At 51.4% G+C, this 24,680-nt stretch overlaps 1 protein-coding gene across 1 annotated transcript; it reads right to left on the bottom strand.

Annotated features, from left to right (window-relative positions):
- Window positions 1-247: 247 nt before the first annotated feature.
- FOXL2 (forkhead box L2) lies at window positions 248-2,775 on the bottom strand. The gene has a single exon (XM_056498760.1). The coding sequence runs from the start codon at window positions 2,431-2,433 to the stop codon at window positions 1,510-1,512; it is 924 nt and encodes a 307-aa protein (XP_056354735.1). The 5' UTR covers window positions 2,434-2,775; the 3' UTR covers window positions 248-1,509.
- Between the last annotated feature and the right edge of the window lie 21,905 nt (window positions 2,776-24,680).

Below are 24,680 nucleotides of genomic sequence, written 5' to 3'. Positions count from 1 at the left end.
AGCCAGCGGTCCCCGCACCTCTCGGCCGCTGCCGAGACAGCCCCGGAGCTCTCGCCCGGTGCCCGGCGGATCCGATGGAGCGCCCGGCACGGTTCCCGCAGCCGAGCCGTGCGCCGCACCGGGAGCGCTCCCGCAGCCCCGAGCGGCCCCGCACGCAGCGCCCGCCCCGCGCTCCGCCGCCGCTTCCCGAGCCCGAGCGCCGAGGAGCGGATGAAATGAAACGATATGGAAAGAAGGAAAGGCGTTTTATTGGAGACTTTACAATGCTAGAAAGTACAACGAAAGTGCTAGTTCATTCTAGAAAAGTTGGTCCCAAAATGGTACTATGCCACAGCATCTATCGGTTTACACAAACATTTACAAAATCGCTATGAACTGGCCCCTGTTTTAAAATCGCTATTTTTTTTTCACATTAATCTATGTAAAATTGAAGGATCAAAATCTTTTAATAAAAAGGGTAAGCATTCAAAAGCAGAACCTATCGGAAAATCCATTTTGAGCCAGGTTTGGGGCAAAAAAACTTAAGATAGTTCAAACTTTCATTATTAATAATAATATGCACGGAAATATATCCCAATTTACAGGAAAGCGTCTCTCTTTTTTTTTTTTTAATAACATCAAAATATTTTTTTAGACCTGTATAAAATTACTTTCAAAACCTCGGAGGACATTGTCTCCTTTAAAAAATACATTTACCGCTGCCGAAACGTTTCACGAGTGACCCTGGAGTGTTTTGTTTGTTGGTTTCTATTAACCAGCAATATCAGACATCTGCTGTAACAGCAGTCCTCACGTTAAGTACTATTTTAACGAAAAGCCACAGCTCGGAAGAAGCGCAGTGCTTTGCAGAGCGAGGAAGACAGAGGGGATGAAGAGAAGGAGGAGGACGAGCACCGTGGGCACTCGGTAGTGTCTAGGCCCCGCCAGCCCAGCACCGCACGCGTGAAAATACCTCCGATATTTACAAACTCCGCTTTACTTTCCCCATGGCTGAGCCCTAAAAAGACTATGACTGAATTACAAAGGAGCATAATTTTCAGCGCTGAACAGCCAATTTATAATTAGATGTTCTCACACCCCCCCCCAAAAAAAAAAAAAATCTGAAAAAAAACCCCAGACAAACAATCGAAAAAAACCCCTAAAGCAAACAAACCCAAACCGAAAAACCCCATCAAACACAACAACTAACAAACACACACACGAGCAGAGAAAGTCCCGGTGAATCCCCGCTCGCCCGGAGACAGGCGGCCCGGCCGCCGCTGCCGGCGCAGCCCCGCGGGGAACCCCCACACTTACACTGCCTTCTTCTCGTGGAGGAACGGCTCCTACACTGACACTACACGCGGGGCAAGGCTGCTATGTCCCCACCGCGAGAGTTTGGGCACAGAGAGAGGGAAGTCCGTGGCTAGAGACGAGGAGGAGAGACGCGGAGCGCAGGGGAACGCGGCGGGGTAGGAGAGGGGCAGCGGGGCCGGTGCATTTCTGTGACGGCGGCTGGCCGGAGCCTCCCTAGATATCTATGCGGGAGTGCAGGGCGCTGTGTTTGCTGTCGTGCTCCCAGTAAGAACAGTGCATCATGGACAGCTCGGCGGGCTGGCGGGCGCAGGCAAACTGGAGGCCGGCTCCGTTTGCCGCCGGGGCCGCGGGCGGCGCGGGGCTGGCCGGGCTGAGCTGCTGGGGGTGGTGGGCGTGCGGGTGGTGGTGGTGGTGGTGGCCCATGCCGTTGTAGGAGTTCACCATGCTGGGCAGCGCCATGCTCTGCACCCGCGAGTAGGGGCTGTAGGACGCCGGGCCCGAGAGTCCTTTCACATTGACGGGGCTGACGTTCCCACCAGACATCTGGCAGGACGTGTAGGGCATGGGCGCGGGGGGCTGCGCCAGCGGCCACGAGTTGTTCATGAAGGTGGACTGCAAGTACTTGGGCGGGGACAGGTAGCCGTAGCTGTCGGGGCCGAAGAGGGTCTTGCCAGGCTGGAAGTGGGTCGGAGGCGGCCGGAAAGGCCGTTTCATCCTTCGTCTCCTGCGGTAGTTGCCCTTCTCGAACATGTCCTCGCAGGCGGGGTCCAGGGTCCAGTAGTTGCCCTTGCGCTCGCCGCCACCCTCCCGGGGCACCTTGATGAAGCACTCGTTGAGGCTGAGGTTGTGGCGGATGCTGTTCTGCCAGCCTTTCTTGTTCTTCTCGTAGAAAGGGAACTTGCTGATGATGTACTGGTAGATCCCGGACAGCGTGAGCCTCTTCTCCGCGCTCTCCCGAATGGCCATGGCGATCAGGGCCACGTAGGAGTAGGGGGGCTTCTGCGAGGGGTCCGGCTTCTCGGGGCCCTTGTCGGCGCTCAGCTCCTCCTTGCCCCGATCCGGCTCCTTGCTGCCGCTGGTGTCATGAGCCAGCAGCGCCACCGTGTCCTCCTCGCCGTCCGGGTAGCTGCTCATCATGGTGCCCCGCGCCCGCCGCCCGGGGCGCCCAGCGCCGCGCCGCGCGGAGCGGAGCGCTGTCCGCTGCGCCGAGCCCGCCGCTGCCGGCCGTGCCGCTCCGCGCTCGCCGGGACCGGGCCGGGGTGAAGTCGAAGCCGGAGCCTGGACCCGGACGGAGATCGGGAGGCGCCTCTCGCGGCGCCGCTGGTCCGCGCAGCGCGGCGTGCGGGGTCGTCCCTGCCCCCGCGGGCTCCGCTCCCCTCTGCCGCTGCGGCCGGGCTCTTTTCTGATTTGTATGGGCCCGGCCGAGTTCCGCTTTCGTCAGGAGCCCGCTCCCCTATCGCCGCCGAGCCGCTGGGCACGGCCGAGTTCACCCTGCAGTCACGGCGCCGCGCTCAGCCCCGCGCACACGCGGCCCGACGTGGCCCCGCGGAGCGGCGCGGATCCGCCCCGGCTCGGCCGCGCCGCCGGGGGCGGGGGCAGGCGGGGGGCGGCGTCCGGGAGCGCTGGGCGAGCCTCCGCCGCCCACCCCGGAGCCCGCCGGGGCCCGCGGCGCCCGCAGCCCTCCCGCCCGGCGCGGGGTCGCGCTGGAGGCGGTGGGTGCGAAGGGGTGTGCCCGCGGCTCGCCCTGCCGCGGCCGCTTGTCACACGTCCAGCCGCACACGCGGTCGCGTTTATGTGTCTTGGCCGCGGGCCCCGCCAACCGATCGCGCCCGGGGAGCGCAAGGAGGCTCTCGCCGCTCCCTGCAAGTCGGTTCTTGCAGCTCTTATTTGCAGGAGGCTGAAAGCGAAAGGTGTCGGGTCGCCCCTTCTCCCTCCCCGCAGGGTACACGCAGGCCCCCAGCGCGGCTGCAAGGCTGACAGCCGCCTCGAGAGCCGGGGCAGGGTGGCTAGACGGGGGATGTCACACTGGGCAGCTTTCCTGCTACTTCCCCTGCAGGGCTTCAGCTTATTTCGCACGGTTCCTGGAGTAGCGTATGTGGCAGCGACATTCCCCTCTCCTTTCCCTTTCCTGCCTTCAGGCAGAGGCTCCCCGAGCAGCAGACAGGCAGTGACAGCTGGCCCGAGCATAAATGATGTCGCGCTGTAACAAACCAGTGCCTCGGAGCTGCTCAGCTTCGGGTACAGCAGCGACACTTCGCACTGGTTTCTGTCGGACTCTGCGGTCCTGTCCCGGGAGCGGGGCGGACCGATCCCGTTTGACCCCCGGGCCTTTCCTCCGGAGAAGGCGCTGCGAGAGCCGGGCTGAGCTCTGCGGGCCCGGGACAGGACTCTGCTCGGCCACGGGGCTCCGCAGGACCCGGGCCGGGCTCAAGCACACCTCGGCTGCCCAAGGAGGCCCTGGGAGCAGCTGCGTGCTCACCTCTGCGCCCGCAGCTCTGCCCGCCCGCAGCTCATAGCCTCAGACTCGCTCCTGCCTTTCTTGCTCGTGAACCGTCTATCGCGATGTGCCCTGTCCCGACGATTTTAAGTGCGACATCAATTTTCGTAACCAAGCGTGAGCGCGGGGGGCTGGCAGCTCCCGAACGTGAATGCCCGGGGCAGCCGGCATCTCCCGTCGGGGCGCCCAGGGCTTCGGTGGCCCAAGAACAGATTTCTAGTTCCTCTGCCCTGCCACGGGTCCCTGTTCACCTACCAGGGACAGACTAATTGTGGGTGAAGGCACTCGAAGACGTAGAAAAGTATTTTAACCGAGAAATAAATTAGGTCTTCGAGGAACTATTAGATTTATACATATACATACATATAAATATATAAAATTGTATATTTTTATATGTCTCAGTTAAAACAAGTATTTACATCTTCGCCTAGAGCCATGTAACCAATCCCTTACCTCCCGTCGGTGGAGGAACATGTGCCCCAAAACCCGGGCTGTGATTTCGGTCACAGAAAGGAGGCCCGTCTATTTCCGCACCCAGGCGCGGAGCAGCGCACGCCGCCCCCGGGCACCCTCCCAGTGCGCACAAACGAGACGGGAAGGGATGAACCCACAGCAGAGACCCTCTGCAGGGTTCCCCTCCCCGGGCATCCCCCGGCGGCTCTCTCCGCGCTCGGCGGCGCAGCAGCCGGAGCCAGCTGTGCCCGCCGTGGGGCCGGAGCTGCCGGGCTCCCCAGGGCCGGGGCGAGCTCCTTTCTGCCGGCCACCCATGCTGCTGCCGGCGCTCCCCTCGCAGGCATTTCGGCGGCGAGGCCGGTGCAGGTGTAGCAGCACTGCCGCGTGTGTCATCACCTCGGCCAAATGGCACATTCCTCCCTTCTCACTCCTAAGCCTCCTTGGCAGGGCTCGCTCGCTCGTTCGCTCGCAAAGGACATTTGACATCTGAGGGTCTTGTTTGGGTTTTTTTGACAGCCTCACCAAGGGGGATTTCGGATGAACACCAGGGCAGAAACTCAGCCCGGAGCTGGGAGCGGCGGTCAGGCCGAGCGGCAAAGGTGAGCGCACAGCCCCGTGTGCGGCTGCTTGTAGGTTTGACACAAGGGCAGGCAGGGGCTGCCGGGCTGTCCCCTCTCCTAATTAAGCCCTTTTTGGGACATGAAACAATTACCTGAAAGCGCAGGAACACGCCCCTGGCAGCTGCACGCTGTAGCTGCGCTTAAGCGGAGAGCTGAGGGGCTTATCGGCACCCACAGAAATGCCGCAGTGAGGGGAATGCAACTACCGGGGACGGGCAGCGAGCAGAGGAGCGCGGAGCGCCCCTTCGGGAGAAGGAGCGGGGATCCCGGCACGGCCCCGGGGAGCGGCCCCACCCGCCGGTGCCCCGGCTGAGCCCGCGCTCACGGCCGGGCAGCGGCCGGACAAACCCGGCAGGCCGAGGGAAGAAGGAGCCAGCGGAGCCGCTCCCGGCCCGGTCCTGCAGCCGCTCGCCAGGGGAGGGGAGGCAGGAGGGAAATTAGCAATGGAGGGGGCTTACAGCGCAGTGCCCGTGTCCCGGCCTGCTGCGGCGGGGAAAGGGCTCTCGCTTTCTTCACACGAGGGCAGAACAGCCCCGGCCACAGCCCGGCCCCGGCGCAGGGAAGCCGGGAGGGAGGCGGGCAGAGCGGACTCAACTCCGGCCGCGCAATCCCGCTTAGAGAGGCGACCCGAGAGAGGCTGCAAACTGGGGCTCCGCCGCTACCGAGCCGGACCGGGTTCCCCTTCCCGAGCAGAGCACGAGAGTCCCCGCCGCGGCCCCGGTGCGGTATTCCCGGTGCGATATTCCCGGTGCGATATTCCCGGTGCGGTATTCCCGGTGCGGTATTCCCGGTGCGCAGCGCTCAGCCCGTGCGCGGCTGGCAGCGCCCAGCGCAGCGGGCACGGCGAGCGGCGGGGTGTCTGCCGCGGGGACACGGGGACACGGGGACACGGGGCACGGTGCCACCCCCACGTCTGGCCCCCGCAGCCCGGAGGAGCGTTCCCGAGAAAGCCGTGCCTTCAGCTGAAGCGCTGATAAGGCTCGAGTTGCGCGAGTGGTTTGGGTTTTCTTTTCTACTTACCTTCCTCAGGCAGGAGAACCTGGAGGTCTGATGTTGGTTTGTTTGAAATTGCGGCAGCCTTCCACTCCCAAGGTTTTTTTTTTCATTTTCTCTCGTGGAGAAAACCATCTCCAGCTGGGAGCGCCGGTCAGCCCCTGGCTCGGAGACCCCGCTCCCGTTCGGCCAGCGCAGCTCGGCGCCTGCAGGCACCGGGCTCTCGCTTCCCGCACCGCACCGCACAGCCCCGCTCAGTCCTGCGGCTCCTGCTCCCTTCTGCTGCCCCGCCGCGCCCCGGCTCCCGGCGCAGACGGACACACGGCTGGTGGTGCCCAGCACCTTTCGGGACTCCCGAGCGCCGGCACACTGGGGCCGTACCGCCATCACCCGCACTCATTCGGTTCACGTAGTGACCTCACGGATGTAAAAGCGGCTCCAGGCGCGCCCTGTTCCGAGCCCCTTTCCAGAGGAGCGGGATCCCCGGGGCTCCGGGAGCGGGGCGGGCCAAGCGCTCTCGGTCCCCGCTCCGTCCCCCCGGCAGCTCTCCTTCCCCCGGCAACGCGGCCGGGACAGGGCAGTCACCATACTGCCGTTTAACGACTCCTAGTTTCTTTCCTTTTTTGTACTACGGGTCTTTAGGATCGTGGAGTATTTTTCCCCCTAGCAAGCCTAGAAAAAGTAGGGTACGTGTTAAACGCGGTGTGCGCGGGTCTGTCTCGCACCACGGCGCTCACGAGAGTTAACGAAATGCGCTGCGGGAAATAAAATATTCTGGCCTCAATGAAAATTATTCAGATTTAATGGATTAAAATGCCGAGACGGGGGCGTTTTCCTGCGGTACCTCGGGCGGAGGCAGCGGAGGTGCCCCGGGACGCGGCAGCTCCGGTGCCCGCAGGCAGCTCGGACCGGACCGGACCGGGCCTCGGCCACAGCCGCCCCGCTTCCCTTCCTGAGCCCGTTTCGCTCCCTTTCTAAATGACAGCTAGAGGCAAGCTCGAACCTGGCCGTGCTTTTATCAGCACGGCACCGAGTACCAGGAATAAAACCTTTGCAGCCCCATCGCAAACATGATGTGAGACAAAACTGTGTGTGTGTCACTGCCTTTAGACCCTAAGCTCTGGCTCGGAAAAGCTTTCATTTTCAAAACCTCACTTGGCCTGCAAATCACCTCGCTCATCTAAGGACACCACCAACACACACAATTCCCCTTTCCCCTCTGCTCAGGATTCTCAGCAGCACAGTCCCCAACATTTCATAAACTTTCTTTAATTACATTACTCAGCGTGTGACGCCAGAACAAGGAAATATTCACCTGGAAAGTGTCTTCTTCTGCATGAATGAGTCTCATTGTCAAAACCTTGAACATATATAGGTGCCTATATGTTTTGCAGTGGAGAATTTAGTTTCTCATTTATACAGTACAGCTAAAAATTTTGGTAGCTTCAGGCTTGTTTTTACAAGCTCCCAGCTGTACAAGGATTTCTGTTTTTACAGGAAAAACTAAGCAATCCGTAGACCATGATGGCTGTACATCCATAATGTGAGCTTCATGAGGAACAGAGCAACTTTATTATGATCTGGACTGAAATCACATTGAATAAAAGCCCATCTAACAGAGCCTGAGGGGAAGAGTCACAAATGGGCTCAATTCTCTATCAAATCCAACAGGAGTGAAAGGTTTTAGGATCCGGAGAGTAGATTTCCCCCCTCAGCTGGTATTCTGAAGATATTTTCATGATGCCATTAAATTTTGAGCCTGTTCCTGTTGCCTTGATATCAAATAAATCCACCTCAAGAGAAAAGGCAGCCCCAGCCCTTTTCCCTCAACTGTTCCTGCTTCCCATCTCTCCTCTTCTCTGCTTTTCTTGCGTAGCCTGAGCCCGAGTCTTCACTACAGTATATTTGTTTATGCTTAGAGAACAGGCCTAGAGGAAAACAAACTCTGGATTTTACCCCACCATTTGGTAGTTCCTTTCTTTCATCTGAAAACACAGCCTGATCCAGGGAAGGTTCTTGAATTCACACAACCGGTTACATGATGAAATGCAAACAGTTTCCCCTGGTATTAAATGGCAGCCCGCAGCAGAGTTCAGGTTGGCTGTTGTGGATTCACCAGTTAGGGCTCTGCAGGATAATCCTGTGTTGCTGCCATCCTGCAGTTCGTGGCCTACAGCAACGCTGCTGAATGCTGCAAATAAAAACAAACAAGGCAGCCTCTGCTTTTTAGACAGAGTAGAAATTATGTCTTTTTAGGAAGCTCGAAGCAAAGATCGTTTGTATCAGTCTGACAGCCTCAAAAGCAAGCTGCTCTTTCTAGCACTTCAAATTTGATGCTTATTTTTCTACAAACCATGTGGAGGAGGAAAGGAAAAGAGGGATTAAAAAACCCAAACCATACAAGTCCACTCATGTCCAGATCACACTGAAGTTGCAAATTAATAACATTGTACAACTAAATTAGAGCCAAAGCAGGCTTCTCCCGTTGTTGCTGCAGAGATTCATGGCTTAACAGATCATTTTTAGGTAATAAAAAAATTCTGTGGGCTTGTTTAGACCCTCTGAAAATTGCTTAGTTAAATATTGAGGCAAGGAAAATTATACAAATTTCAGATTTTTTGGAAAAAAAAGACACTTCAGGAAAAATTCTTCCAACCAACCTACAGACAACAACGAAAATTTGTTTTCTATTACTTCTTAGAGAATGTGGGTTCCAAACTATAGCCATGATGAATTTATATAATCTCTCTGATTTTTTTTTAATCTACCCAAATCTGTTTTCATAAAGGGTCTGTTACTGCATTGAAGCAACAATGTTTGAAAAAGTCACTCTGGTTAGAAGCTGAAATGCCTGAATTTAGGAGACAAAGATCCACCAGCACAGTATAACAATGTAGCTGGATTGTTAGTGATGGGGGAAAGAGCAAGTCCTCACCTGATACAGCTTTGCTGACAAAGGCCCTTTTAGGGAGAGTAGTGCTGGCAGAGCTGTCTCAGCCTGGAGAGCCTGCAGCCTTGGGGCTGAAGTAAGCTCTGGCATTGGGCTGCTGCTTAGCTGTGTCCATACTGGGAGCACTTTGCTGTGGGAGATTTTGGGGATGCTCCTGCTCGGTCTGGTGCTGCAGGCTCCCAGTCCCACACCAGGGCTGGCCAGCTGGGGACATGCTTGCACATGTTTGCAGCTGGGCTGATTTCAGTCTGAGAGAGCAGCTCGTACTGACTCACCCCGACCACTGAATTTGGGCAGCGGTCTGTGGACTGAGAATTCAGGTTTTGTCTTTAGCAGCTCCTTGAGAATTTGTGTGAGGCATGGTCAGTGCTCTCTGTCCAGTCTCTGCAGGCTCCTGCAGAGGAGGTGCTGCCCTGGGAGAAAGCCAGCCAGACACAGCCACGTGCTGGAAAATCCATGTGTGTGCTCAGACTCTGCCATCTGCATTATGATGGAGAGTAAGTCTGCTCCTCTTCCATTTCTGAGCAAGGCAAAAGCAGTTCAACTTGGTTAAAGCTAAGCCATCATGTCCCAAGGTCTCCCAGAACTTGCAGAAGGGGCTGTATCAGCCAGGAACAGGGTGCTTTTGTTTTAAACAGTCTGTCCACATCTGGAATGTGTGGATATGTTACCTACCTAAACAATTTGTGAATAACTCTCTGTACACCAGCTTCTCCTCATCTGCTTGCTGAACAGAAGCCCTGGCTGCAGCACCCAGGGAACGCCCTGCCAGATCCAGAGGGCAGAGTTGTGCTTAGGGAGGGCTGCCATGCCCTGCAGAGAGCACCTTCCTCCTCTTAAAAACCTGAAGGGTTCAGGTGGAGTACATGGCATGAGCTGCACCTGTAAATCCCTCCTTTTCCCAAGCTCCCCAGACAGAGTGGTGCACTTGACAAACCATTCCCTCCTAATCTAGCTGTGCCTCTCCTAAATACATGCTGCACTTTAAAACAATTAGAAGCACAAGTTTGTTTCCTTTTAAATAGCAATTACTGTGCTTCTACAAATATTGTAAGATTGCAAGACAAATAACAAGGTTTGATCTGAGATAAATCTGTTTTGTTGGATCAAGCCACATGCAATCTCTAGAGAATCAAGTTAAAAGTGGTTGTGATGGAAGTAATTCTCTTCTTTCTGGAGGAAACTTCAGATCACATAGTGTCTCCCCAGAATTTGAGTGCATAGCCTGAAAGCACACACCCACTGGAGATAGAGGTGGTGGTGCCAGTGGAAGGAGGATCTGATCTTCAGACACCTCTTAGGTCCCTGCATTGACCCATCCAACCAGAGGGCTTGGAAGCACAATGCAAACCAAAAAAACTAAATTTTCCTTCGTGGCAAGAATAGAAACTTTGAAGAAGCTAAATATTTCTGTTTAAGCTTGGCCACCTAAATTCTAATTGATTCTTGTCTGTGCAATCACCTCAAAGTCTTTTAGTTTATCTCTGTTTTGTTCCAGCCTTCTGAGTGTGCAAACCTGAACTGGGAATCTACCAAACATGGGAATTTGCACGACATTTCCAGCTTGTCCTGCTTTTGACCTGGCCAGGAACAGCAGATCAGAGCTGCTCGCTGTTTTCCAGCATTTCTCCTCTTGGTCACGATGAGAGCAAGGAAATGCAGATCAGACCAAACAAAAAAAAATTAATTGGACTTTCTTAGACTCTCAGAAGGGACTTGGTTCAAATCCAGTTGAAATGTAGATGAAAGTTCAGCCTGCTCATTTTATTACAGTTTGTTTGCTTACATATAATTTAATTTCAATTTGTTTTCGTTTTTTTATCCAGTTTGTAGCTATCCCTTGCAACAAATAAAAGAGAGACCCATTATGAGAATAGCTGTCAGGAGAAGTTAAGCCCTGTATCAGTCTTCATTTGCCATAGGTGCATCATACAAAGCATGAAAGAATATTATTGCACAGAAAAGCATGTGCTGCATGGCTGAATATTGTATTGGCCAGTTCTATTTGATGGCTTCATGTGGGGCTGAACTCTGGAGCTGCCACTGAATATGAATTCATGTCAAACTAAATGCATGCAAATGCATTCCACCAGATATTGGGAATAACTGTTAAAAAAATTAAGATTTATTATTCTCCCGTGGTTCATTTTTAACGGGCAGGGCACAGCAGTTGGAGGCTTTAAAACTCTGATTTTAGCTGACTTAAATCCACGGCAGAGGAAATGAAGAGGTTTCATTTTCAGAAGGGTTTTGCTTTTTGTATCCCTGCAGCCTTCCAGGGAGAGCTCTGGGGATGTGCAGTGTGTGACCGAGGGTCAAATGCATGGCTCACACTCCAGCGAGGAGAGGTGGCTCAGCTCCACCTCACAGGGTGATTAATCACCAGTTACCACTCTTCTTATAGTTATGCTATGACTGGAATATTAGAGCATTTAAACAGCTTGTCACCCACCTTTTGGGCAATTCAAGTGTTTCACAAACAGCATCATTGCTAAAAGGCATAAAACAAAGCTTTACTTGCTACTGGACCCTCCATCAGTCATTTCACGTCACATTTTTGTACATGTGGTTTCTCACGAATTAGGTAACACACAGGATCTTTAAATGCATCTGAGAACTCATGCCTTAAATCCTGACTGTGATTGCTGATGTCAGACACTTCACTTCGAAAATATGATGGGGCTTGGCAATCAGAAACATTAAAAACAATGAATGAAGGACACTTCAGCACAGGTTTTCAAGGGAGACAAAAAAAGACACCCCAAAACCCTCCCAAAAAAACAAAAAACCCCAAACAAACAAACCCCAAAACCCCAAAACTCCACCCGAAAAGGAAAGAGAGGGGCAGCAGTCATTCAATGCCACAAGCCCTGAGGAAATGTTCCTGAGCAGCACCCCAGGAGCAGGCTCTGCACCAACCTCTAATCCTGATATGAGGCTGTAAAGAGCTGAATCCCTTTTCCTGATTGTGGGGTGACTGCAAAGGGATAGAAATGCTAGGGCTTTTAAACAGGCTTTCAGAATAATGCTAGAGCTACATTTTGGTTCTCTTGAAGCTGAAAAGGAATTTCCCTCTTGATCTCGAGGGGAGCAGGATTTCCCCTACTGTTTAAAACTCCTCATAATGAAAAGGTACTTTTCTGTTTCAGTTCTTGCTGTGGGTGAGGTGTTATTCCAGCACTGTCATGGCCTTTCAGCTATTTTGCACATTTGCTGGGAATGAAGAAAAGGAGAAACTACAGTTTATGACCCATTTAAAGCCTAGGTTTTTTAGCAAAACCTACATTTACAAACCAAAATTTTACAGCCACTTTTGGGATAGGAAATGGGGAAAAAAGCACCATCTCTCCTTTCTTGCTCAAGTGTCTATGCATGCCTCAGAGACTTATTCCCTTAAAAATACCTTTATGGAGGGACTACTGTGGGGGATAACCCCCACATGGATTCATGAAGCTGGTGTAATTAATTATATATTTTGAAAAACCATTTGTGAGGAGGTTCCCCCGTTTTCAGAGAGACTATTAGATTTTCCTGAAACCAGCAAAGAACTTTTTTTTTTGAAGAAAAAAGAAGTGTGGTTTTATAAACTATTATTTTTCTGCTGAATAATGTATAAAAAAATTTCAGCCTGGCTTCAGTTTTTCATTAGAAATACTGTCAATTTTTGGAAAAATCATAACTACCTAACTATTCCTTTGGGCACAGGTCAGTTTCTTGTTTAAAATGGTAAATTGATAAAAGGTTTCTGGTTAGTACTGCACTGGGTCTCTGAAAGGTCCAGCTGAAATGTACCTGGGGCAGAAGCTGGGGCTGGGAGCTGGGTTTAAGTGAGGCAGAGGCAGAGGAGGTTTGGTTGTCCCACACTGCCAGCACCTCTACTTCTTCACACCCCTGCCAGAAACCAACCTCCACTGAAAACGTTTCAGGGAAGCTTTCAATCAGCAGCAAGTTTTGCTGCTATTGAACAGAGAGAGTCTTTTCAGAGGTTGGTGTAGTGTTTTAGAAGTGAGGCTGCTGTGCAGCAGCTCCTGCTGTGGTACCTACAGTTATTTACTCACAGAATTTGTGAGTGTAAATGACTGGGTGCTCACGGTGCAGGTAGTGGTGCCATTCAGCTGCACTGCCTCCTCTCCATCTCAGTGTGTCTGAAAACTGCCACAGAAGCCATTTATCAGGATCATATGCCAGCCACACAACGGCCACCACATCACCACAACCCTGATTAGATAGAAAAGAAAGGAAAAATGGAGCTAATGTAGTTTTTTCTAAATGGTGATAACTATAGTGCATTGATAGAATTGCTGTTTGTATGACTGAAATCAGCTCACTTTGTGCATCTCCTCCATTAAGCAATTGTAATAGAAGATTCTTAAGGACAGGGGGTGTGTTGTCTCTTACCTCCTCGAGTCCATAATAAGCCACTGGTTCTCCCACCCTCCTTCCCCTTTCTCTCAAATTTGATTTCTCCAGCTCTGTTCTGCCTGGGCTGCAAGGCCTATTTCAGTTCTTTAGTGGCTGTGTAAGTCGAACACACAGCAGATGTCAGTGCATTACAAAACTTGGTCTGAGAATAAAAAGAAAAGTTACAAACGAGAAAGTTGAAAGGGAAAGCAAAAACGCAGGGAACTGCAGAGCCCTGGAGCCGTGGAGGAGATCACCCCTCCGTGCCTGACACATCTCCTTAACCACTAACACTGGCAGCACTACTGCAATTTTCCAGCCTCTCCTGCTGAACCCTTCTAAAGCTCTTAAATCTCTCACCCAGCCAGTTCCTGGGAACTACAGCACGAGCTTCCCAGCTGCTTTGGGAAAGTGACACCTGGGTGTTCCTTCCCCTTTTGCACAGTTCAGCCCGTGGAAGTGCAGCAGAGAGCGGAACAAACTGGAAGCATCTCTGCTGCTCGCTGCTCCTGGAACCAGAGATCCTATCCCTGCTTTAGGAGAGCCATCCCTAAGCCAAATATTTCCCTGGCTGGGGTGTCACGACTGAGCAGACCCTGAAGCAGACCTCAGTCCTCCCAGTGCCGCTGGAGCCGAGCAATCCAGGAACAAAAGAGAGATCCAATTAAAGGCTCCCTTGTTTCCCCCAGAACTGAGAGCGCCCTGGAAAAACAAACAGCAGCTCCCCTGGCCCGCAGAGAGAGCTGCAGGGGTGTGCAGGGACCCCTGGGCATCAGGAATTGTCAGGAAGCCCAGCACACAGCCCTCAGCCAGGGGCTTCCTCACTTTGTGCAGGCAGCTCCCTGCAGGACACGGAGCATTGTGTGGCTGCGGAGAGCCCAGCTCCAGCAGCAGCTCACATCCAGGAAACTGCTCAGGGCTTTGTGTTCTTGGAGCAGCAAAGCAGAGTGTTTATCTTTCTTATCTCACATAGGAAACCTATGGGAAATGCTATGCACCCTTCTCCTGTCATATAATTATAATGCATTACACGAAGCGAAATCTTTGCAAAATCAGCAGGGCTAATGAGAAGACAATCCCTTATTAGAGGGCACTTTTCTTTCCAAATTATCCAGGGCTCATGTGAGTAGCCATGGGTATAAAAACAAAAGATGAGCTAAATGTTTATGTCAGGAAAACACAACGCACCCGGAGTGTCTCACGGCATTAGGAGAGTAATTGTTACACAAGGCAAATCTCTTTTCCCCAAATAACAAACCTAGGCCAGATTTTTTTCAGACTTCAAAGAAAGAACACAGTAGGGCCTTTCCACTGCCAAATGGCTAAGTGGAATTGTGATTTTGCCATTAAATACTTGGTATCAATTCAAGAGATTTTTTTTTTTTTTTTTAAACAGTGATGCTATTGCATTCTATACTGGAAAAGGATAAATTAGAATTTCAAAGGCTGTAAGTGGTCACTGGACAAGGAACTATGCACACAAGGCTACTGCACCACAATGCACAGTTTGCAGCCTCTACAATCCCAAACCCTGCTAGGATATGTTCTATACCACAGTAAGGTCAGCAAAGATTACACTGAAGCAGCATCTAATGCTTTCCAATCTGCCAACAGAATTTTCCCTTGGAGGTTACTACAAAGCTCACAGTATTCCTCTAAATTCTACTGCTTTAGATTAAAAAAAGGTTCTGAAGTAGTTGAGGAGGCTGACGTGAACAACATCTCTGTGGAACTTTCATTTTCTTAGGGAAATGCTTAATGAAAATTTGATGAAGAGGATACTGAGACTATGTGAGATGTTGGTAACAAGCCCAGGTCTCCAACAACACAGTCTTTGCAAAAACTTCAGATTTTGAGGAGTAGTTACCAGACCTAGATAGGAAAGAAAGTCCTTTGGAGGAGAGTAATATCTTCACTGGTTTCCATTTCTGCAGCATGTGTTCCTCAGAACTGCCTAAAGACACACACTCAGGAAATCATACTGAATTAGTGTTTAAAGTGGATTAATTAATTGGCCTTAACCCCCAACTTACTCACAACTGAGAGCTTTTGGGTTAACTAACTTAAAAGCTGCTTAGAACACTCAAATTCTGAAAGGAATTTCTACACAGGATTTTAGTCCTGCTAAAGAAATTTGTTTTTAAATTCACATCTTCACTCAATTTGTCTAGGTTTCTTCAAGCCTTCCTATGTACATGGATGCTACGGCAACACAGAAAAAAAGGAGTTTGGATAAACAAATTTGTCATTTTTAAAGTAAACAAAGAAAATGCTTCATCTCAGCAAATGTTCCAGGATCATTTCATGAGGGTTCTATGAGCAGCCTCTGAGAATGTGCTGCTTTTTGAAGCAAATGTCAGCACAGCAGCAATAAATTTCTGCCATCAGTGTTCTCTGCAGGTTTTTGGCCCCCAGTTTGACACCTGAAACTGTTCACAGGCATTCCAGGCTTTTCAGTAGTTCAAGTGAAACTGAATGATGTCACCCAAAGAAAAAAGGTAATAATAAAATAATAAAAGATAAAAATAATGAGGATGAAGTAAGGCAGCTCATGTGTGGGCAAAGGGAGCTCAGCCCTGGTGCTCTCTCCACGGGGATCATCACATGGACATTTCCTCCTGGCTGTCTGCAACCAGTTTTACAGGAAAAGAGCCTTGTTGGTATGGATCCTTCAGCAGCTACTGAAGTGTACTAAATTTGCTGTTATTGGCCAGTTTTGTTGTGGTTGAAATTTTTATTTTCTAGAAAAATACATCTCTTCTTCTCTCAGTTGCTTAAAAATAAATGATATGTGTTGATTAAGGTCCACTACCTGTCAGCTGGTTCCAGGTTTAGGTGGTTTATAATGCCTCACCCTGACAGGTGCAGCCTCAAGATGTGATTTCATCTTTATATTCCTTTCTGTGGAGTTGTTACCCATGTCTAGAGAAAACCACAGTGTAGGTGTGGCTCCCTAACCAAGCTCATTTCCCACTTTCTCCTGCAGAGTGAAGATGCACTGTTCTTGATTTGCTGTCACTGCTGGCCTGAGTGCTGTGGGACATCCTTCCTCTGGCACATCTGGCCATAACCTGATCAAAAATAGGATCTAGTCCCCTACTCCCACTGGAAAAAAAGCTGCTCAAAAAGATGCACAATTTTTCTGTGAGTGTCTAACTTCATTGTTTATTACTTTTTGGTGGTTAAAAGAGGAGATAATCCAGATTTACGTTCTCTGGGAAAAGGCAGCCAGCCCATTAGTGATACCATGCTGCCACTGCATTCCCCTGCATTTACAGCACAACTCAGGGAGCTGAAAAAGAAGAACTGCCATGCTGTTATTACATATTAGGATTGATCTGCCTATTCCTTATTTGAGAACAAGGTTATACATGGAAACCCCAGCACTGGAATAAATAATGGCACCAGGAAAGGTTTGTCCCAGAGCCTGCACCTAAGTTAGAAGACTTGTTACTACAGAGTTTAGTATATGAAAGAGGAATTTGACACACAGAAGTGCACCTTTAACTGGCTGTGTTTTCCAGCTGGACAAGCTTTTTTAGAAAGAACATAAGCAGAACTAGAAGCCAGAAGAAAAGGTGTGTCATATTTCCTGGGTATTCAGTACTCTATAGAAAGATTTCACTGGAGCCTTTAAAGCAATATTAGGACAAACAAATAGAAAACGAGAGTTTCTGTGGGCTAAACATCAATACAACAATTTTAAAATCTCAAATGAATTTAACCTGGTCAAAAAGCTCTTTAAAACACAACAAATTATAATGGGAATGTTATTTGTTGCTTATGTCATAACTAAAAGAGTTATGACATATATAAAAGAGTATTTGCTGCACTTTAGTGCTATGGAAACAACCTGAGATATGGAATATGGAAAACAGAAGCAGTGGACTTATTTGCTGCCAGCAGTACTCCTACTAAAACCAGGGATTCATTACAAACCTGTGTTCAGTGGGAGGCAAAATGTGTGAATGGAAGCAAAAAAATTTTCCTATTTGAGTGAGACCCAGAGTGCAGCAGAGAAAAAAACACAGGGGAAAAGAATGGAGAAATTCTGTAACCCCAAATCCTGAGAGCAGCCTGAGGTCTGTGTGCTCTCTGTTAGAATGGATTGGAGCAGTGTCACACACAGATCTCCGTGCAGTGGGATTGGAGCTGTGTCACACACACAGATCTGTGTGCAGTGGGATTGGAGCTGTGTCACACACAGATCTGTGTGCAGTGGGTTTGGAGCTGTGTCACACACACAGATCTGTGTGCAGGGGGTTTGGAGCTGTGTCACACACACAGATCTGTGTGCAGTGGGATTGGAGCTGTGTCACACACAGATCTGTGTGCAGTGGGTTTGGAGCTGTGTCACACACAGATCTGTGTGCAGTGGGTTTGGAGCTGTGTCACACACACAGATCTGTGTGCAGTGGGTTTGGAGCTGTGTCACACACAGATCTGTGTGCAGTGGGTTTGGAGCTGTGTCACACACACAGATCTGTGTGCAGTGGGATTGGAGCTGTGTCACACACAGATCTGTGTGCAGTGGGTTTGGAGATGTGTCACACACACAGATCTGTGTGCAGTGAGTTTGGAGCTGTGTCACACACACAGTTCTGTGTGCAGTGGGATTGGAGCTGTGTCACACAGATCTGTGTGCAGTGGGATTGGAGCTGTGTCACACACAGTTCTGTGTGCAGTGGGATTGGAGCTGTGTCACACACACACATATCTGTGTGCAGTGGGATTGGGGCTGTGTCACACACACACAGATCTGTGTGCAGTGGGATTGGAGCAGTGTCACACACAGATCTGTGTGCAGTGGGATTGGAGCTGTGTCACACACACAGGGTGTGTGCAGTGGGTTTGGAGCTGTGTCACACACATATCTGTGTGCAGTGGGATTGGGGCTGTGTCACACACACACAGATCTGTGTGCAGTGGGATTGGAGCAGTGTCACACACAGTTCTGTGTGCAGTGGGTTTGGAGCTGTGTCACACACACAGATCTGTGTGCAGTGGGATTGGAGCTGTGTCACACACAGATCTGTGTGCAGTGGGTTTGGAGCTGTGTCACACACACAGATCTGTGTGCACGGGGTTTGGAGCTGCGTCACACACACAGATCTGTGTGCAGTGGGATTGGAGCTGTGTCACACACAGATCTGTGTGCAGTGGGTTTGGAGCTGTGTCACACACACAGATCTGTGTGCAGTGGGATTGGAGCTGTGTCACACACACACGGATCTGTGTGCAGTGGGTTTGGAGCTGTGTCACACACAGATCTGTGTGCAGTGGGATTGGAGCTGTGTCACACACAGATCTCTGTGCAGTGGGTTTGGAGCTGTGTCACACACACAGATCTGTGTGCAGTGGGATTGGAGCAGTGTCACACACAGATCTGTGTGCAGTGGGATTGGAGCTGTGTCACACACACAGATCTGTGTGCAGTGGGTTTGGAGCTGTGTCACACACAGATCTGTGTGCAGTGAGTTTGGAGCTGTGTCACACACAGATCTGTGTGCAGTGGGATTGGAGGTGTGTCACACACAGATCTGTGTGCAGTGGGTTTGGAGCTGTGTCACACACACAGATCTGTGTGCAGTGAGTTTGGAGCTGTGTCACACGCACAGTTCTGTGTGCAGTGGGATTGGAACTGTGTCACACACAGATCTGTGTGCAGTGGGTTTGGAGCTGTGTCACACACAGATCTGTGTGCAGTGGGATTGGAGCTGTGTCACACACAGATCTGTGTGCAGTGAGTTTGGAGCTGTGTCACACACAGTTCTGTGTGCAGTGGGTTTGGAGCTGTGTCACACACAGATCTGTGTGCAGTGGGTTTGGAGCTGTGTCACACACACAGATCTGTGTGCAGTGGGATTGGAGCTGTGTCACACACACAGATCTGTGTGCACGGGGTTTGGAGCTGCGTCACACACACAGATCTGTGTGCAGTGGGTTTGGAGCTGTGTCACACACAGATCTGTGTGCAGTGGGTTTGGAGCTGTGTCACACACACAGATCTGTGTGCAGTGGGATTGGAGCTGTGTCACACACAGATCTGTGTGCAGTGGGTTTGGAGATGTGTCACACACACAGATCTGTGTGCAGTGAGTTTGGAGCTGTGTCACACACACAGTTCTGTGTGCAGTGGGATTGGAGCTGTGTCACACAGATCTGTGTGCAGTGGGATTGGAGCTGTGTCACACACAGTTCTGTGTGCAGTGGGATTGGAGCTGTGTCACACACACACAGATCTGTGTGCAGTGGGATTGGAGCAGTGTCACACACAGATCTGTGTGCAGTGGGATTGGAGCTGTGTCACACACACAGGGTGTGTGCAGTGGGTTTGGAGCTGTGTCACACACATATCTGTGTGCAGTGGGATTGGGGCTGTGTCACACACACACAGATCTGTGTGCAGTGGGATTGGAGCAGTGTCACACACAGTTCTGTGTGCAGTGGGTTTGGAGCTGTGTCACACACAGATCTGTGTGCAGTGGGATTGGAGCTGTGTCACACACACAGATCTGTGTGCAGTGGGATTGGAGCTGTGTCACACACAGATCTGTGTGCAGTGGGATTGGAGCTGTGTCACACACAGATCTGTGTGCAGTGGGTTTGGAGCTGTGTCACACACACAGATCTGTGTGCACGGGGTTTGGAGCTGCGTCACACACACAGATCTGTGTGCAGTGGGATTGGAGCTGTGTCACACACAGATCTGTGTGCAGTGGGTTTGGAGCTGTGTCACACACACAGATCTGTGTGCAGTGGGATTGGAGCTGTGTCACACACACACGGATCTGTGTGCAGTGGGTTTGGAGCTGTGTCACACACAGATCTGTGTGCAGTGGGATTGGAGCTGTGTCACACACAGATCTCTGTGCAGTGGGTTTGGAGCTGTGTCACACACACAGATCTGTGTGCAGTGGGATTGGAGCAGTGTCACACACAGATCTGTGTGCAGTGGGATTGGAGCTGTGTCACACACACAGATCTGTGTGCAGTGGGTTTGGAGCTGTGTCACACACAGATCTGTGTGCAGTGAGTTTGGAGCTGTGTCACACACAGATCTGTGTGCAGTGGGATTGGAGGTGTGTCACACACAGATCTGTGTGCAGTGGGTTTGGAGCTGTGTCACACACACAGATCTGTGTGCAGTGAGTTTGGAGCTGTGTCACACGCACAGTTCTGTGTGCAGTGGGATTGGAACTGTGTCACACACAGATCTGTGTGCAGTGGGTTTGGAGCTGTGTCACACACAGATCTGTGTGCAGTGGGATTGGAGCTGTGTCACACACAGATCTGTGTGCAGTGAGTTTGGAGCTGTGTCACACACAGTTCTGTGTGCAGTGGGTTTGGAGCTGTGTCACACACAGATCTGTGTGCAGTGGGTTTGGAGCTGTGTCACACACACAGATCTGTGTGCAGTGGGATTGGAGCTGTGTCACACACAGATCTGTGTGCAGTGAGTTTGGAGCTGTGTCACACACAGTTCTGTGTGCAGTGGGTTTGGAGCTGTGTCACACACAGATCTGTGTGCAGTGGGTTTGGAGCTGTGTCACACACACAGATCTGTGTGCAGTGGGATTGGAGCTGTGTCACACACACAGATCTGTGTGCACGGGGTTTGGAGCTGCGTCACACACACAGATCTGTGTGCAGTGGGTTTGGAGCTGTGTCACACACAGATCTGTGTGCAGTGGGTTTGGAGCTGTGTCACACACACAGATCTGTGTGCACGGGGTTTGGAGCTGCGTCACACACACAGATCTGTGTGCAGTGGGTTTGGAGCTGTGTCACACACAGATCTGTGTGCAGTGGGTTTGGAGCTGTGTCACACACACAGATCTGTGTGCAGTGGGATTGGAGCTGTGTCACACACAGATCTGTGTGCAGTGGGTTTGGAGATGTGTCACACACACAGATCTGTGTGCAGTGAGTTTGGAGCTGTGTCACACACACAGTTCTGTGTGCAGTGGGATTGGAGCTGTGTCACACAGATCTGTGTGCAGTGGGATTGGAGCTGTGTCACACACAGTTCTGTGTGCAGTGGGATTGGAGCTGTGTCACACACACACATATCTGTGTGCAGTGGGATTGGGGCTGTGTCACACACACACAGATCTGTGTGCAGTGGGATTGGAGCAGTGTCACACACAGATCTGTGTGCAGTGGGATTGGAGCAGTGTCACACACAGTTCTGTGTGCAGTGGGTTTGGAGCTGTGTCACACACAGATCTGTGTGCAGTGGGATTGGAGCTGTGTCACACACACAGATCTGTGTGCAGTGGGATTGGAGCTGTGTCACACACAGATCTGTGTGCAGTGGGATTGGAGCTGTGTCACACACAGATCTGTGTGCAGTGGGTTTGGAGCTGTGTCACACACACAGATCTGTGTGCACGGGGTTTGGAGCTGCGTCACACACACAGATCTGTGTGCAGTGGGATTGGAGCTGTGTCACACACAGATCTGTGTGCAGTGGGTTTGGAGCTGTGTCACACACACAGATCTGTGTGCAGTGGGATTGGAGCTGTGTCACACACACACGGATCTGTGTGCAGTGGGTTTGGAGCTGTGTCACACACAGATCTGTGTGCAGTGGGATTGGAGCTGTGTCACACACAGATCTCTGTGCAGTGGGTTTGGAGCTGTGTCACACACACAGATCTGTGTGCAGTGGGATTGGAGCAGTGTCACACACAGATCTGTGTGCAGTGGGATTGGAGCTGTGTCACACACACAGATCTGTGTGCAGTGGGTTTGGAGCTGTGTCACACACAGATCTGTGTGCAGTGGGATTGGAGGTGTGTCACACACAGATCTGTGTGCAGTGGGTTTGGAGCTGTGTCACACACACAGATCTGTGTGCAGTGAGTTTGGAGCTGTGTCACACGCACAGTTCTGTGTGCAGTGGGATTGGAACTGTGTCACACACAGATCTGTGTGCAGTGGGTTTGGAGCTGTGTCACACACAGATCTGTGTGCAGTGGGTTTGGAGCTGTGTCACACACACAGATCTGTGTGCAGTGGGATTGGAGCAGTGTCACACACAGATCTGTGTGCAGTGGGATTGGAGCTGTGTCACACACATATCTGTGTGCAGTGGGATTGGGGCTGTGTCACACACACACAGATCTGTGTGCAGTGGGATTGGAGCAGTGTCACACACAGTTCTGTGTGCAGTGGGTTTGGAGCTGTGTCACACACAGATCTGTGTGCAGTGGGATTGGAGCTGTGTCACACACACAGATCTGTGTGCAGTGGGATTGGAGCTGTGTCACACACAGATCTGTGTGCAGTGGGTTTGGAGCTGTGTCACACACACAGATCTGTGTGCAGTGGGATTGGAGCAGTGTCACACACAGATCTGTGTGCAGTGGGATTGGAGCTGTGTCACACACATATCTGTGTGCAGTGGGATTGGGGCTGTGTCACACACACACAGATCTGTGTGCAGTGGGATTGGAGCAGTGTCACACACAGTTCTGTGTGCAGTGGGTTTGGAGCTGTGTCACACACAGATCTGTGTGCAGTGGGATTGGAGCTGTGTCACACACACAGATCTGTGTGCAGTGGGATTGGAGCTGTGTCACACACAGATCTGTGTGCAGTGGGATTGGAGCTGTGTCACACACAGATCTGTGTGCAGTGGGTTTGGAGCTGTGTCACACACACAGATCTGTGTGCACGGGGTTTGGAGCTGCGTCACACACACAGATCTGTGTGCAGTGGGATTGGAGCTGTGTCACACACAGATCTGTGTGCAGTGGGTTTGGAGCTGTGTCACACACACAGATCTGTGTGCAGTGGGATTGGAGCTGTGTCACACACACACGGATCTGTGTGCAGTGGGTTTGGAGCTGTGTCACACACAGATCTGTGTGCAGTGGGATTGGAGCTGTGTCACACACAGATCTCTGTGCAGTGGGTTTGGAGCTGTGTCACACACACAGATCTGTGTGCAGTGGGATTGGAGCAGTGTCACACACAGATCTGTGTGCAGTGGGATTGGAGCTGTGTCACACACACAGATCTGTGTGCAGTGGGTTTGGAGCTGTGTCACACACAGATCTGTGTGCAGTGAGTTTGGAGCTGTGTCACACACAGATCTGTGTGCAGTGGGATTGGAGGTGTGTCACACACAGATCTGTGTGCAGTGGGTTTGGAGCTGTGTCACACACACAGATCTGTGTGCAGTGAGTTTGGAGCTGTGTCACACGCACAGTTCTGTGTGCAGTGGGATTGGAACTGTGTCACACACAGATCTGTGTGCAGTGGGTTTGGAGCTGTGTCACACACAGATCTGTGTGCAGTGGGATTGGAGCTGTGTCACACACAGATCTGTGTGCAGTGAGTTTGGAGCTGTGTCACACACAGTTCTGTGTGCAGTGGGTTTGGAGCTGTGTCACACACAGATCTGTGTGCAGTGGGTTTGGAGCTGTGTCACACACACAGATCTGTGTGCAGTGGGATTGGAGCTGTGTCACACACACAGATCTGTGTGCACGGGGTTTGGAGCTGCGTCACACACACAGATCTGTGTGCAGTGGGTTTGGAGCTGTGTCACACACAGATCTGTGTGCAGTGGGATTGGAGCTGTGTCACACACAGATCTGTGTGCAGTGGGTTTGGAGCTGTGTCACACACACAGATCTGTGTGCAGTGGGATTGGAGCTGTGTCACACACAGATCTCTGTGCAGTGGGTTTGGAGCTGTGTCACACACACACAGATCTGTGTGCAGTGGGATTGGAGCAGTGTCACACACACAGATCTGTGTGCACGGGGTTTGGAGCAGTGTCACACACAGATCTGTGTGCAGTGGGATTGGAGCTGTGTCACACACACAGATCTGTGTGCAGTGGGTTTGGAGCTGTGTCACACACAGTTCTGTGTGCAGTGGGATTGGAGCTGTGTCACACACACACAGATCTGTGTGCAGTGGGTTTGGAGCTGTGTCACACACACAGATCTGTGTGCAGTGGGTTTGGAGCTGTGTCACACACACACAGATCTGTGTGCAGTGGGATTGGAGCTGTGTCACACACAGATCTGTGTGCAGTGAGTTTGGAGCTGTGTCACACACAGTTCTGTGTGCAGTGGGTTTGGAGCTGTGTCACACACAGATCTGTGTGCAGTGGGATTGGAGCTGTGTCACACACACAGATCTGTGTGCAGTGGGATTGGAGCTGCGTCACACACACAGATCTGTGTGCAGTGAGTTTGGAGCTGTGTCACACACACACAGATCTGTGTGCAGTGGGTTTGGAGCAGTGTCACACACAGATCTGTGTGCAGTGGGTTTGGAGCTGTGTCACACACACACAGATCTGTGTGCAGTGGGTTTGGAGCTGTGTCACACACACACTGTGTGCAGTGGGTTTGGAGCGTGTCACACACACAGATCTGTGTGCAGGGGGTTTGGAGCTGTGTCACACACACAGATCTGTGTGCAGTGGGATTGGAGCTGTGTCACA

The sequence above is a fragment of the Oenanthe melanoleuca genome, chromosome 9, assembly GCF_029582105.1.
Source record: "Oenanthe melanoleuca isolate GR-GAL-2019-014 chromosome 9, OMel1.0, whole genome shotgun sequence".
Lineage (NCBI taxonomy): Eukaryota > Metazoa > Chordata > Aves > Passeriformes > Muscicapidae > Oenanthe > Oenanthe melanoleuca.
The sequence above is the reverse complement of the archived record's forward strand: the minus strand, read 5'-3'. Positions and strand labels throughout refer to the sequence as shown.

Excerpts from the sequence above, each read along its gene's own strand:
- FOXL2 (XM_056498760.1), bottom strand. The coding sequence starts at position 2,433 with ATGATGAGCAGCTACCCGGACGGCGAGGAGGACACGGTGGCGCTGCTG.